Source organism: Bufo bufo, chromosome 2 (genome assembly GCF_905171765.1).
Source record: "Bufo bufo chromosome 2, aBufBuf1.1, whole genome shotgun sequence".
In the NCBI taxonomy this organism is placed as follows: Eukaryota; Metazoa; Chordata; class Amphibia; order Anura; family Bufonidae; genus Bufo; species Bufo bufo.
This window is the reverse complement of record NC_053390.1, coordinates 691,493,189-691,508,734: the sequence shown is the minus strand read 5'-3', so window position 1 is coordinate 691,508,734 and position 15,546 is coordinate 691,493,189. Positions and strand designations below refer to the sequence as shown.

Genomic DNA, 15,546 nt, shown 5'->3' with positions numbered 1-15,546 from the left:
GTCATTTTGCAAGTCCTGAAAGAAGAAGAAAGAAGACGATGCCGGCTGCGCGACCAAGTGGATGAGGTGAGTTAATTTTTAATTTTTTTTTAACCCCTCAATCGATATCTTAGTAAGCATTCTGTATTAATTAATGCTATTATTTTGCCTTATAACCATGTTATAAGGGAAAATATTACAGTGAATTTATTTTAATGGGGTCCGGGGTTGCTCATCACTATCATCTCCTACCAACCATGCGTGAAAATCGCACCGCATCCGCACTTGCTTGCGGATGCTTGCGATTTTCACCCAGACCCATTCCTTTCTATGTGGCCTGCGTTGCGTGAAAAACGCAGAATATAGAACATGCTGCGATTTTCACGCAACGCACAAGTGATGCGTGAAAAACATTGCTTATGTACACAGCCCCATTGAAATGAATGGGTCCGGATTCAGTGCAGGTGCAATGAGTTCACGTCACGCATTGCACCCGCGCGGAATTCTCGCCCGTGTAAAAAGGGGCCTTAGTGTTGCTATTCTGTGTGATCTAGATCTCCACCAGTACAATAGAATATTATGTACATGCAGTACAATACATGTAGATGACATTCTATGGATAATGAGATGAATGTGCGGACCCAATCGCAGTCTGTATAGCAAGCCAAAAACTGTACTGCAGAATATAGGACATAAAAGTCATGTGAACTTAAGTGGTTAGTGTGAAAAAGATTTTGATTATATGTTGGTCACTGAAAATCTTAAAAATACTTAAAAAGTAATTTTTGTATGATAAGAATATTCCATTTCTAGTGTGGCTACTGATAACTTTAATATATTTCTGTCCCCTGCCCCCACCAAAGTCTTACTGATCTACATGTACAGTAAGAAGCTAGTTGACAAGGCTGTATCCTGGTCACTCATGATTCACTTTGTGACTCTTGGGATTAAAAAGGTCAAAAATGTTTTCACTTTTGCTTAAACTTTGTAGGTGCCGTGACAGTAACTTATGAATTTTAGAAAGCCTCGCACATACATGAAAGTGTCGTTGTGGCTTTGCTATGTTAATTTATGCAAAACTTTGGCAAGAAAATGCAATAAAAATGGGACAAAACTGACAAAACATTTCATCAAGGTCTGAGGTTCAAATATAAACCTTCACATAATATTTCAATGTTAAATTAAGATAATAGGTGAAATATCTTTTCAAATACTTTGCTTTACATAGTTCATGAGTTTATCATTTATTCACTGTTGGGACAGAACAGCCACCTTCAGCTGTGCAGTGGGATACTTTCCTGAATGTGTTTTTTTCCCTATACATACCACTGTCATTTATACTACTAAATCAGGCACGTTTTATCTGAAAATAATGAGAAGACAGTCAGTGTTCTTATTGTTATATAGGGAAGTGTTATTAATGAATCTGTTTCTATTCTAGTTTATCATGCTGACGTACCTCTTCATGCTAGCCTGGCTTGGTGTCACAGCGTTCACCTCTCTACCTGTCTACATGTACTTCAATATTTGGACAGTTTGCCGGAATACCACATTACTTAACGAAGCTAGCTTCTGTTTGGATCTTCGTCAGTTTGGTATGTCATTTTCTATTTTGATAGAACTGATAAGATTTTTTTATTTCTTGATTTAGAATAGAAAAGGCAACAAAAGCCTGAAGGACCTAATATAAGTCCTTCCTAAATGCTATAAGGGCCATTCATCAGAATTCATTATGATCCATTTCACAAAGTACTCAATCAAATCTCTCATTGCTCCCGTATGCTTGAATTAATACAGCCCAACAGATAAAGAGGACCTCTCCCCTCTCCTGACATGTCTCTTTTAGCAACTACTTGCATTCCCCATGTTACAATAATTCTGCAGCATCTATTCATATGACTCTGTGTTGTGTCATTCCTTTATTACTCCATCTAGAAGTTATGATTGAATTGCTACCAGTTTGGAATGAAGGTCCAGATGGTTGTTACCAGTTGGGGGTGTATCCCGGCACAGTCTGACATGGATAGCACTGATTGAATAGTGTTAAACTGATAACACCCAGATGGACCTTCAATGCAAACTACTAGTAATTCGTTCATAACTTCTAAAAGGAATAATAATGGTAGTACAAATGGTCCAACAGAGAGTCCTAAGAATATAAGATCCATAATTGTTACTACAAGGGGTGCAATTAGTTGCTAAAATAGAGATGTCAGTAGAAGTTACTCTTTAAAGTGCTGTACCAAGTAAAATTAAAATTAAAATCTAAATTCCTGCAAGAAATCTGCCTTGTGTGAACATACCCGAATGGTATAGAATATCTGGAGAAAGTGAAAATGCAAAACTAGAAAAATACAGAAAAATCTGTATCTGCTAATCTTGTGAAATGCTCGTCATTTTGAATGTCTGTGCTAAAAGCAAGTGCCAGATTAACAGACTTTCCAGATTATCACCCAAAGGATTAAGGAAATTGTAAGAAGTTGACAACAAAGCACCTCATTCAGGTTCTGCAAGCAAAGTCAGCAGAGCTCATCCTTATGAATAAAACAGCGAGATAGCTATTACGTTTATTTGTTGAAATATCTGATTGCCCACAATCTACAAAGTCCTAAATAATAGATTAATTACCCTAATATGTTGTAAACCATGCACCACAAATCTAGAATTGAAACTAAATAGCATATGGAATAATGGAGAATAGTCCTCACCATGTTTTATTCAATGTCTTCTTCCATAGTTCAGGTCACAGCTGCACTTATTCTCTTTTTACGCCGTACTCCAGTGTCCCTTGATAAGGCCAGGAACATATTTCTTTCCTCTAGTGTTTGAATGAAGTTGTCTGTTGATTTAGTTTTAAGGTCAGGAGTTCCTGTGAACATTATTATAACTCCTTATGTTCATTTCAGATATACAGTAGATGGATTTTTATTACAGATGATTACACATACTTACTAGGGATGAGCGGCAGGGGCAATATTCGAATTTGCGATATTTCATGAATATTTGGTAGAATATTCGTCATATATTCGCGAATTTGAGATTATTTTCTTGATTGCAAAAAATCAACAATGTAATATTCGCGTAATGCACGCAAAATACAGGTGTGGGTCACTATAGCTACATCAAGCTGCTACAAGTTTCCTGAGACTGGAGAAAATGGTTGGCATGTCAGAACATTACAACAGCTTTATATGCAGATAGAGTGCTCCAATATATTCGCGATTGCGAAATCTGCACTAATGATGCGAATATTTTGGCGCAATACGTGCAACTTCACATTTTACCAGGTCTGACTACTTATTAGTGATTGGTGCACTAAGTATTGTTGTGAACTTGTGACATCACAGCACTATGTCTGTAGCATGTATTATGGACAGCAGAACCTATCAGCTACACTATATCACTATCTAACCTACACTGACTATCTCCTACTAACTATCTGTATTATATATATATATATATATATATATATATATATATATATAAGCTAACTAACTAACTAATGTAATGACACAGGGAAGCAGAGAGCACAGCAATGACACTGCTGTCTCTCTCAGATCTGAAAAAATACTGCATACAAGGGCTACTGGGGAGGTTCTTATATAGTCAGGGAGTAGACAACTTTCCTATTGGTTTCTAGGGATGTTGCTGAGCTCAGACAAAGATATTGCAGCCTTCTTCTCATTGGCCCACAAGCAAGAAGGGAGGTTACTGATGAAAAAAAAAATCTAGAATATTCGACATTACGAATATATATCACTATATTCAAAATATTTGCGAATTTTCAAAGTGCCGATATTCGCAATTAATATTCGCTATTCTAATATTCTCGCCCAACACTAATACTTATATGGAAGTCTGTTTGCCGATGTAACAAGAGCACTAACACCCATAGAAGTGTCAATCCAAAGGTAGCACCATTGGATCTTTTGACACCGATGCTGGACTAAGTGTTGGAAGGCTCTAAAGACACCTAGGGCACCATAGGTCACTGGAGGATGAGACACAGATTACTGATAACAATAAGATCTGATATGCTAAAGTATACTGCACTTTGAATTTGTTTTTAAATGCCATAGCGACAAATCAAAGGTTTTGATTGGTGGGAGTGCTGGGACTCCCTCCAATCTTAGCAACAACAAGGCAGAAGCACTCTGTCTCCTTGATGCAGGAGATGAAATAAAGACTCAGACTTACTATTGAGCCCATAAACAAACTGCTTGATAAACAACCTGCTTATACATATTTTGAAGATTACAGGAATCTCCTGTAAGTGTGGTTTCCTGATCTGTTCTGTAAGCTCCAGGGGTGAAAACAAACATAGTGGGACGTAAGGGAAAGGATGTCACAGCAGTACAGTGCTGGTAGATTTCACAAAAGGGATATGCTTCTGAGTGAAATTCACCTAGCTGTGCAGATAAAACAGGGAATAAAATGACTGAAATAGACTTTAGGGAAGCCCAAAAAAGACTTGCTCCTTTACAGTTATGATTGTACAAAGAAGCAAAGCCATTATGCAAACTTTTTTAAACTAAGGTACACTTCAAGGTTTCTATACACATTACTGTATGGTTGATTCAACACATCATTTTTAGAAGTAGAGGCTGACAATCTGATGTCTTCCCCCCCCCCCCCCCCCCCCCCACACACACACACACACACAGAGGATGTCAGAGAGAGAAATCAAGCAAAATGAATCTGCCAATCAATTCAATTCATCTGCTAATTTTTCAATATGTGCTGATGCCAGCAGGCTCTCCTCACTCTCCATTGAAAACATACATGTTCTTGGCCAAGCCGAACATGTATGTGTATAAAGGAGTTTGGGGACAAGCTGTCAGGCTAATTATCATTTGGCCATCAGCTATTGAAGATGTATGAGCACATTTAGTTCTGTATCTATTAACCCATAAGAGCTGGCTCCAAATGGAATCCTCAACTGGAGCTTTTGTACCTGTTATTGTCTCAAAGCCTGGACTACCCAGTAGATCTCCTGGTACTTATGTAGGCCAGTCGACCCATCTTTGATACCCTGTATAAAATTCTTCCTTCAATTTCAAAGGGTGTCAGACTTTTATTATAATGTTCAGAAGTATTCAGAAAATGACACTTTCACAAGAATATCGGAAAAGGTTTAGTTTTGTCATAATAGATCATATTTGGTCAGCACTAGTGTTGAGCTCGAATATTCGAATCGTGAATTCTAATCGCGAATATCGCCACTTTGAGAATTTGTGAATATTTAGAATATAGTGCTATATTGAATTTATTGCGAATTTTTCGCGAATATATTATATTGCCGATATTCGCAATCAAGTTAACAATGACTGGAGATCTCGAAATTGCGAATTTATGGCAAATATTCGGCCAAAGATTTGTGAAATATCGTGAATCCGAATATTGCCTTTGCTGCTCATCACTAGTCAGCACCATGATGCAGAAGGACAGATTTCCATCTAAAGAGTTGTTTTCCTTTGACAGATTCTTCTTGAGTGCCATGTGCTATCAAATGGACTCCTTTAAATTACTATAACTAGGTTAAAATTCTAAAAATGCACTTTTTGCAAATTATGAATCCTGCCTATATGAGACTTATTGACCAGTTAGATGTGCCAAGATAACTCACTGCAGGCTTGTAAAGGGCTGTGAAATAATAAAGTATAAGACTCAAGAGGGATAAATCAGTGGCAGCATGTATGATTTGCATATAATATGTTTTTACTAGTTCTGCAATTCAGAAAATATATTCTTTTATTCATGTTCATTATTTTTTAGGTATTGTTACTCTTGGTGAGGAAAAGAAATTGTGTACCTCTTCTGATAGCTTCCTGAGGATGTGTGAATCTACTGATGTGAGTTGTACAATTCTGCACACATGCATCTTACACCTAATCCTTTTCTTTCTAAAGGTGTTGCCATACTCGGAGGCCTGGAATAGCAAAAAAAAATACATAAAAACGCATGCGATTTTTGCAGAACACACCTGCATTCATTTCTTCTAGCAAGGGAAAACACACAGCAGACCTAAATTATCTTAATCTCTTCATGACCAACAATTTTCCATTTTCATCTTTTACTCCCTGCCTTCCAGGAGCCACAACTTTTTATTTTTCCATTCACATATCTGTATGAGGGATTATTTTTTGCAGGACAAGCTGTACTTTTTAATGCACAATTTTATATTGCATACAATGTAGAGGGAATCTGAGGTGGAATTGGAAAAAAATGTAATTCCGCCATAGTTTTTATATACAGTGCCTTGCAAAAGTATTCATCCCCTTGACTTTTTTCGTATTTTGTTACATTACAGCCTTAAGTTCAATGTTTTGTTAATCTGAATTGTATGTGATGGATCAGAACACAATAGTCTAAGTTGGTGAAGTTAAATGAGAAAAATATATAAATAAAACTATTGTTTAGAAATAGAAAACAGAAAATTGCCATGTTCTTATGTATTCGCCCCCTTTGTTAGGAAGCCCATAAAAAGCTCTGGTGCAAACAATTACCTTCAGAAGTCACATAATTAGTGAAATGATGTCCACCTGTGTGCAATCTAAGTGTCATATGATCTGTCATTACATATACACAACTTTTTTTAAAGGCCCCAGAGGCTGCAACACTTCAGAAGCAAGAGGCATCACTAACCAAACACTGCCATGAAGACCAAGGAACTCTCCAAACAAGTAAGGGACAATGTTGTTGAGAAGCACAAGTCAGGGTTATGTTATAAAAAAATATCCAAGTTTTTGATGATGCCCAGGAGCACCATCAAATCTATCATAACCAAATGGAAAGAACATGGCATAACAGCAAACCTGCCAAGAGACGGCCACCCACCAAAACCCACGGACCGGACAGGGAGGGCATTAATCAGAGAGGCAGCACAGAGACCTAAGGTAACCCTGGAGCAGCTGCAGAGTTCCACAGCAGAGACTGGAGTATCTGTACATAGGACGACAATAAGCCGTACTCTTCATAGAGTTGGGCTTTATGGCAGAGTGGCCAGAAGAAAGCCATTACTTTCAGCTAAAAACAAAAAAGGCACGTTGTGAGTTTGTGAAAAGGCATGTGGGAGACTCCCAAAATGTATGGAGGAAGGTGCTCTGGTCTGATGAGAATAAAATTGAACTTTTCGGCCATCAAAGAAAACGCTATGTCTGGCGCAAACCCAACACATCACATCACCCAAAGAACACCATCCCCACAGTGAAACATGGTGGTGGCAGAATCATGTTGTGGAGATGTTTTTCAGCAGCCGGGACTGGGAAACTGGTCAGAGTTGAGGGAAAGATGGATGGTGCTAAATACCGGGATATTCTTGAGCAAAACCTGTACCACTCTGTGCGTGATTTGAGGCTAGGATGGAGGTTCACCTTCCAGCAGAACAATGACGCCAAACACATTGCTAAAGCAACACTTGAGTGGTTTAAGGGGAAACATGTAAATGTGTTGGAATTTTTTTTATTTTTTATTTTTAACCATTCAGAATGGTAAATATACATACTTAGTATACACACTCGTGTCTCTTTACCGTTCATCACCATGGTTCATTAATTACGTACAAGGAATATACAAGAAACAAGAATATACATAATCAACAAAATACTTAACCTGAGTGGCTTATGTAAATGTGTTGGAATAGCCTAGTCAAAGCCCAGATCTCAATCCAATAGAAAATCTGTGGTCGGACTTAAAGATTGCTGTTCACAAGTGCAAACCATCCAACTTGAAGGAGCTGGGGCAGTTTTGCAAGGAGGAATGGGCAAAAATCCCAGTGGTAAGATGTGGCAAGTTCATAGAGACTTATCCAAAGCGACTTGGAGCTGTGATTGCCGTAAAAGGTGGCTCTACAAAGTATTGACTTCAGGGGGGTGAATAGTTATACACATTGACTTTTTCTGTTATTTTGTCCTATTTGTTGTTTGCTTCACAATAAAAAAAAAATAAATCTTCAAAGTTGTGGGCATGTTCTGTAAATTAAATTATGCAAATCCTCAGACAATCCATGTTAATTCCAGGTTGTGAGTCACCAAAATACGAAAAAAGTCAAGGGGGGGTTAATACTTTTTCAAGGCACTGTAACTGACCTCCCACCTTCATTCTACAGGTCAGGTCATTATAACGATACTATCTTTATAACGTTTTTCTTGTGTTTTTGATTAAAACTTTTTTCTTGAATCGCCAGGTTCTGACCCCATAACTTTTTCATATTTACATTTGTGGAGTTGTATGAGGACTCATTTTTGGCAGGGCGATCTGCAGTGTTTATTGATACCATGTTGGTGTCTGTATGACTTTTTGATCACTTTTTATTCACTTTTCGGGAGGTGAAGCCACAAAAACCTGCAAATGATCTATTTTGATTATTTTCAATACAGTATGTTTATATTTTAATAGTTTGGGCATTTTGGTAGACGACGATGGCAATAGTCTTTATTTTTTTATTGTTTATTTTTGTTTAATATGGGCAAAATTTGAATTTTTAAAAAATTATTATTATTATTTTTTTTTTACTTTACTTTCAATTGACCATGTCATCTGAGGGATTAAATGTCCGTGATCTGCATTATCGCTGATAACTGACATTGCCTCAGGGTGTCTACTGTGTAAAACAGCAGGTACCTGGTTCTATGGTGCCTGATCACCTTCTGAGAGGGCACCATGACATCCGCAGTAAATGTATGGTCGGTGGTTATGAAGGGGTTAATGTAACTCTGTTTTATAATTAATGTAATTCAGTTTTGCTGTGTGTGATTTGTTGGAAGAAAATGCACCAGGCCCTGTATATCAAGGTGCAGAGGGCACGTCAGTTGCAGAGAGAGCAGAGCCTCTAGGTGTAATGGCAACTCCCCCGTTGCTCCTAGAGGCTCATTTGCATATATTTGCATACATTTTTCTAGACAATGCAGGCACATATGAACACGGTACCAACACAGATGCCTTCAGCAGCTAAGAGCACATGTAACAGATCAGCCATTTTCATAGGTACAAACCTGCTGACAGATGCCCTTTAAACATAATATCTTTAACTATAGATATGTGATAGATTTCCAGAAAGGATGATCCACTAAACCACCCAAAATAGTATTTGCTTCCACTTAAGTGAGAGGTTTCACTGGAATGCACACTGTCTGAATTCTATGTGATAGGTAGTGTAATACTCTTACAGTGCATTACTGAGGTGACTCAAAAAGTAGAAGCAGTTTGTCAAACTGTAACTAGCTTAGTACTTATGGACATATTTCATAGGTCTATATTTAAAGTGCATGCATGCCATATAACACTACATTGTTTTAAGGTTCTTTTATAGTAGTTGGACAATCTTTGGATTGACAATAACTTGTTTCAGTTTGTTTGATCCCTCACATGGCACAGTCAATAGCAACCGTGGCATCTGAGCAGAAGCCCACATACTGTAGCAAAATCAGTTGGAGGTTAAAGGGACACTGTCACCTGGATTTCACTTATTGAGCTATTAACATCACCACATCAGTCTTCACGATTTCTATTAAAATATACTAGTATTACAGCCCTGTGTCTTGTAATTTGTCTATAAAATCGTTTTTATTAATATGCTAATTACCGCAATAAGGAGCCCAAGGGGATGTCCCTCCGACCGTTGAAGCCCAGCTGTGCCCATTATCTTGGAGTCCAGCACCACCCCACTGTTAATTTATTCACTGCTTATCGCCGACGTAATGTGTTTGTTGCGCCTGAAATCTCACGGTTTTCTGGGTCGAGCTAAGCTGGCACATGCGCACTTCGTTCTGTGAGGCCAATGCCAGGACACCGCCCGGGCGCTGACATGAGTATCCACAGCGCATGAGAGAGATTTCGGGCACAAAAAACACATTACGTCGGCGATGAGCAGTGAATAAATTAGCAGTGGGGCGGTGCTGGGCTCCAATGGCCGGAGGGACAGCCCCTTGGGCTCCTTATTGAGGTAATTGTCATTAATAAAAGCGATTTTATAAGAAAAATTACAAGACACAGGGCTGTAATACTAGTATATTTTAATGTAAATCGTAGAGACTGATGTGGTGATGTTAATAGCTCAGTAAGTGAAATCCAGATGACAGTGTCTTTTTAAAGGCCCCAAGACCTGCCATGTTACATCTAGTATAAAACCCTGTATTTGGCAGGGTGTAATTAAATGCATGTATACTTGCTATTCACAGCATTAGTTTGAACAGTACAAGCAATTGAACAATCATATGATAAAGGGACTTTTTTTTTTTTTTTTAAATCAATCGGATAGAGGCTTTAAAAATATAAAAAAATAAAATAAAATTGAATTCCCCGTTTTCTCATACATCATATTGAAACTTAAAAACTAATAAAATTAACCATAACTGACTTTGCTGCATGCAAAATGTCCAATTTGTCTATTATGTGATGCCATAAAAAAAAAATATATATATATAAATGCCAGAATTGCCAATTTTTTGTTGCCCCACTTCTCCAAAGAATGGGTTAAAAATTGATCAAAAAGTTGCATGTTTCCCAGAATAAGGCCTCATGCACACGACCGTTGTTTGAGTCCGCATCCGAGCCACCGTCTTGGCGGCTCGGATGCGGACCCATTCACTTCAAAGGGGCCGCAAAAGATGCGGACAGAACTCTGTGTGCTGTCCGCATACGTGGCTCCGTTCCGCTGCCCTGCTAAAAAAATATAACATGTCCTATTCTTGTCCGCGCTTTGCGGACAAGAATAGGCATTTATATTGCCGGCGCCCGTTCTGTTCCGCAAATTGCGGAAGGCAACACAGGCAGCTTCTGTTTTTGGCGGATCCGCGGTTTGCGGACTGCAAAAAACGGCACGGCCGTGTGCATGAGGCCTAATACTGATAAAAACAACTGACCTGGCATAAATAAGCCTCATATACCTCCGTTGACAGAAAACTAAAAAAGTTCTGGGTGCCGAAATATGGTGACACATAGTGTTTTTTAATTTTATTTATTTTTTGAAAGTAGTAAAAATAAAAATTGTAGAAATTTGGTACGGTCATACTGTAGAACAAGGTTCATGTAAATTTTGCTGCATAGTCAATCCTGTAAAAATGAAAATTACAACAATTGTGGAATTGCAATATCTTTTACACAACATTTTTTACAGTTTAGCAATACTTTATATCATTAACCAGTACATCTCATCCTGCAAATAAAAAAAATCCTCCTATCACAACAGAAATATTAAAAAGTTATGGACCTTGGAAGGGTAAAAATTGGCCTTGTTAAATTGCATCAGTTGTATTTAAGGTACACGGTGAATAACTTGGGTCAGTGTACTACATTTACTAACTACTAGACGAGAAGAAAATGTGTATGCAATTTACGTTGTCTTATATTCCCTTTTACTCTTCTTTACAGCTGAACATGACTTTCCATCTCTTTATTGTTGCTTTGGCTGGAGCTGGAGCTGCAGTTATTGCTATGGTAAGCTGATAATATAGTGAATTAAATATTAAGATCATCGTTACTATTATTATAACCTGCTAGCTTTATTTAAATAACACCTTTGGTTGAATTCAAACCTACAGTATAACACAGTACCACAAGGAAGTTACCTATTATCCTTCTGCAGAAACTGATATCCTAATTTTGGATTAAGATTTGGCAAGTGTGGCTCTAATAAGTGGTAGAAAGACTACATTCTTAGCATATGAGCATAGTGCACGGATGTAGGAAACATGCCTTGTCTGAGGGGTAATCTTTCTCATTATGGAGAGTGCCTAGTATGCCTAGTACATGTGCGGAGTATTGTAGGCCAGTCAATGCCCCTCTGGATTTCTGGGAAAGATATTTAAATTGCATAGTAATATAGTATGTAAGGCTGAAAAAAGACATCCGTCCATCCAGTTCAGCTTGTTATCCTGCAAGTTGATCCAGAGGAAGGCAAAATAAAACCCATGAGGTGGAGGGCAATTTTCCTAATTTAAGGGGAAAAAATCCTTACCGACTCCAATCAGAATAACTTCCTGGATCAAGGAACCGTCTCCAGAAATCTAGTACAGGGCTCCAGATGGCGACCAAAATGGTCGCCAATGCGACTTAGATTTGTAAAATGGCGACAAGACTTTGTAGTCTTGTCGCCATTTGCGCCTAGAGCCTCCGCTGCTCTGCCGCTTTAAGAAGAACGGCATTTCATACAGCAGGCAGACGGCAATCCAATAACAGAGCTCCGCACAGTACAGAGCTCTGTTATTAGAGAGGAGGCTGCTGATTGGTCATAGAATCCCCGGGCTGCCCTGCCATTGGCTGCTCCTCTCACACCCCCATTTTCCCGCGCTGAACACAGCAGCAGCTTGATCTTCAGTCAGAGTCATGAAAACAGGGAGCCGCTCCATGCCGACTGCTCCATAGAACAGGTTAGCTTGAGAAGCGGATACTTAACAATCCACAAACAGACTGTCAGTCACCCCTGCGCTAATATAGGCTAATCCTTATCGTCTTTACGACCCTGATAACACTCAGGGGCCGCTGCTGGTGCTCCGTGTGAGCTCCCTGCCTGGGCTCACAAACATTCTTAATAAGGGAATAAAAGGGTTAATAGCAGCCCCGCGCTGGTCAAGACACTAAAGCCAGTGAACCATATCTCTTTCAATAGTCCATGCTTAGTAGGAGGAGATAACCTCCCCTCCTACTAAGCACCAACTTTTGAAAGAGATATGGTTCACTGGCTTTAGTGTCTTGACCAGCGCGGGGCTGCTATTAACCCTTTACATACTTAACATTAGCAAGTGGTGAGATGACTGATTATCACCTCGCCACTTGCTAATGGCTGGCGCTGCCCAGTATCCCCCCACCTACCTATCTAACTTTCTCTGCGCATCACCTATTTTATGCTGAAGTGTGTGTGTGTGTGTGTGTGTGGGGGGGGGGGGGGGGGGGGTAGGGGCTGTTGTTGAGTGGTTAATTATAACTACACTTTTTTTTTATGTATGTAATTCTGCTCTCCTGGAGATTTAACTTTTTTTTTTATTTGTATTTTACTATATCTTATTAAGTGTATTTTTATTTTATAGTACCCTTTACAATCCTGGGTGCATCATAACTGCCATGTGTTACAGCAAAGAAGGGTTTTTTTCTCACACTGGGGTCCCCACCAGTCCATAGACCCAAGGGGCCACAGTGCTAGGTAAAATGTCCCACTGAAGTTTTCTCTGAAAGGCGCCTCTGACAACCCCTACTGTGCTGGATACGGCCAGTGGAGCGGAGGTGACGTTCCGTCAGGAGTGTTCGCTGTGTTTGGGGACCTGGTGACAGTCCCTACAGTCAGCCACCCTCTGCCATATCTGATAGTCCGGTGACAGCCATAGCCGCCTTCTGCCGTATCTGATAGTCCGGTCACAGTCATAGCCGCCTTCTGCCGTATCTGATAGTCCGGTCACAGCCATAGCCGCCTTCTGCCGTATCTGATAGTCCGGTCACAGCCATAGCCGCCTTCTGCCGTGTCTGATAGTCCGATCACAGCCATAGCCGCCTTCTGCCGTATCTGATAGTCCGGTCACAGCCATAGCCGCCCTCTGCCCTGTCTGATAGTCCTGAAGAGGGGCGTCACCCGATACAGCGACTGTGACCAGACTAAGGTCCTCATACAGATTAGATGCCAGTGGCTGCACCCATGGGCTCCTGTCTGCTTCCCTTGCATTATGTTAAATGGTCATGTGATGCAAGGGAAGCAGATCTCCACTGTGGCCAGTAATTGTCTTGATGGCACTGCAGTCTAAAGTTTTCATAGAGAAACCCAAGACAAGCAGTGGAGGCCGGGAAGCGAATGAGCTGGGACCCAGCCCCTAGGGATTACCAACGTGAATCTGGCTAGTCTGACAGGTCATGGGAATGAGTGCACCACCCCTTTTAACTGCGTGGGCTGTAACCTAAAAAAAACCATGCTCCTAGTCCTAAGCATCCCAGCTATATTATATGCATTTTAAATTTGGCGACTAAAGTTTTTTATTTGGCTCCTAAATTTTTCAGGTTAGGAGCCAATGGCTCCTTGATATTTTTTTTTGTCTGGAGCCCTGTAGTAACTATAACCTGTAATATTATTACACTCCAGAAATACATCCAGGCCACTCTTGAACTCTTTTAGTGAGTCCTCCATCACCACGTGCTCTGACAGCGAGTTCCAAAGTCTCACTGCTCTTACAGTAAAGAATCTTCTTCTATGTTTGTGTAGAAACCTTCTTTCCTCTAGACGCAAAGCATGTCCCCTCGTCACAGTTACAGTCCTGAGAATAAGTAGATCATGGGAGAGATCTCTGTACTGACCCCTGATACATAGTTATTAGATCACCCCTCAGTCATTGTTTTTCTAAACTAAATAACCCTAATTTTGATAATCTTTCTGGGTACTGTAGGGCATCAGTTATTAATTTAGTTGCCCTCCTTTGAACCTTCTCTAACTTTGCTATGTCTGTCTTGTTCACGGGAGCCCAGAATAGTACACAACAGTCCATGTGCGGTCTGACTAGTGATTTGTAAAGTGGCAGGATGTTCTCATTACATGCATCCATGTCCATTTTGTTGCACCCCATAATCTTTGTTTTCCTAAGCCCATCTGATGCCAGTAGATGTAAGATGTGATAATTTTCATATAATGGAAATATATTTCATATATTGACTGGTTTACGATACTCCTCATGCATACTCATCTCCCTCCATAAAAAGAAATAGTACACCAACCAATGCCACTCAGGCAGCCAAGCAAAGTTTCTTTGCTAAGCTTTGTTAAATGTTATTTACCCAGAAAGAGTTGGGTCCCTGATATGGGACACTCTGTTTTCCTCTCCTTTGGAAAGGAGACTTTCATGTCTCTTTCCCAGAGAAGCTTTTTGTGGAGATGCAAGCACAGCAATAGATAAAAATGTTACTATAAAAAAGCAGTGATTGAACAGTTTGAGGCTGAAAATGTAGGGGGAAATTTAAATATGAAGCACAAGGAAATATGTATAAACATACAGTACATACTAGATATAAGCAAATCAATTCTGTCAATATGGAATTCATCCAGAATTTCCCCCCAAAAATTGGGATTCTAACCAACCATTACAAAAAAGATAAAGTAATTCTTTCTGATGCAAGCTGTCATACAAATTTTTATATATTTTTCCCTGGAAGTGTTTCTTAGCCTACAATAGTCATCACATATACTAAGTGGTCTCCATAATAGGAATAGCACACAGCCAGAGGTCCCCAAGGCCTCTCAACTAGAAAAGCTAGTTTTATCTCCTATGATAAAGGACATTTGTCCTGAAAGAGCTAGTTGCATGATGTGAGGCTGGCTTAGCTATTTTTCTATATGCTATGTAAGTCTGTTTAAAAGGCTAACCAATAATTGGAAGGCATTGCTGTAGTTATGACACACTATGCTTCTGTTAATTTTTGGAAAAAATTAATCTAAACCCTTTTTAAAACTCTCCACTGTTCCGGTTGTGACTACATCCTGAGTAGTGTTGAGCGAGCACCAAAGTGCTTGTGTGCTCGGGTAGAACACTTCACGATGCTCGGGTGTTCTACCAAGCACCCGAGCACAATGGAAGTCAATGGGAGAACCCCAGGCAC

At 39.6% G+C, this 15,546-nt stretch overlaps 1 protein-coding gene across 2 annotated transcripts in view; it reads left to right on the top strand.

The window, feature by feature from the left end:
* The window catches only part of GPM6A (glycoprotein M6A), a 456,304-nt gene that overhangs the window by 414,452 nt on the left and 26,306 nt on the right, over nt 1–15,546 (top strand). For both annotated transcript variants that reach the window (XM_040418684.1, XM_040418683.1), the window contains exons 4-6: nt 1,421–1,574; nt 5,755–5,831; nt 11,350–11,415. In XM_040418684.1, coding sequence (XP_040274618.1) covers nt 1,421–1,574; nt 5,755–5,831; nt 11,350–11,415 — 297 coding nt within the window. The remainder of the gene's footprint in view (nt 1–1,420; nt 1,575–5,754; nt 5,832–11,349; nt 11,416–15,546) is intronic.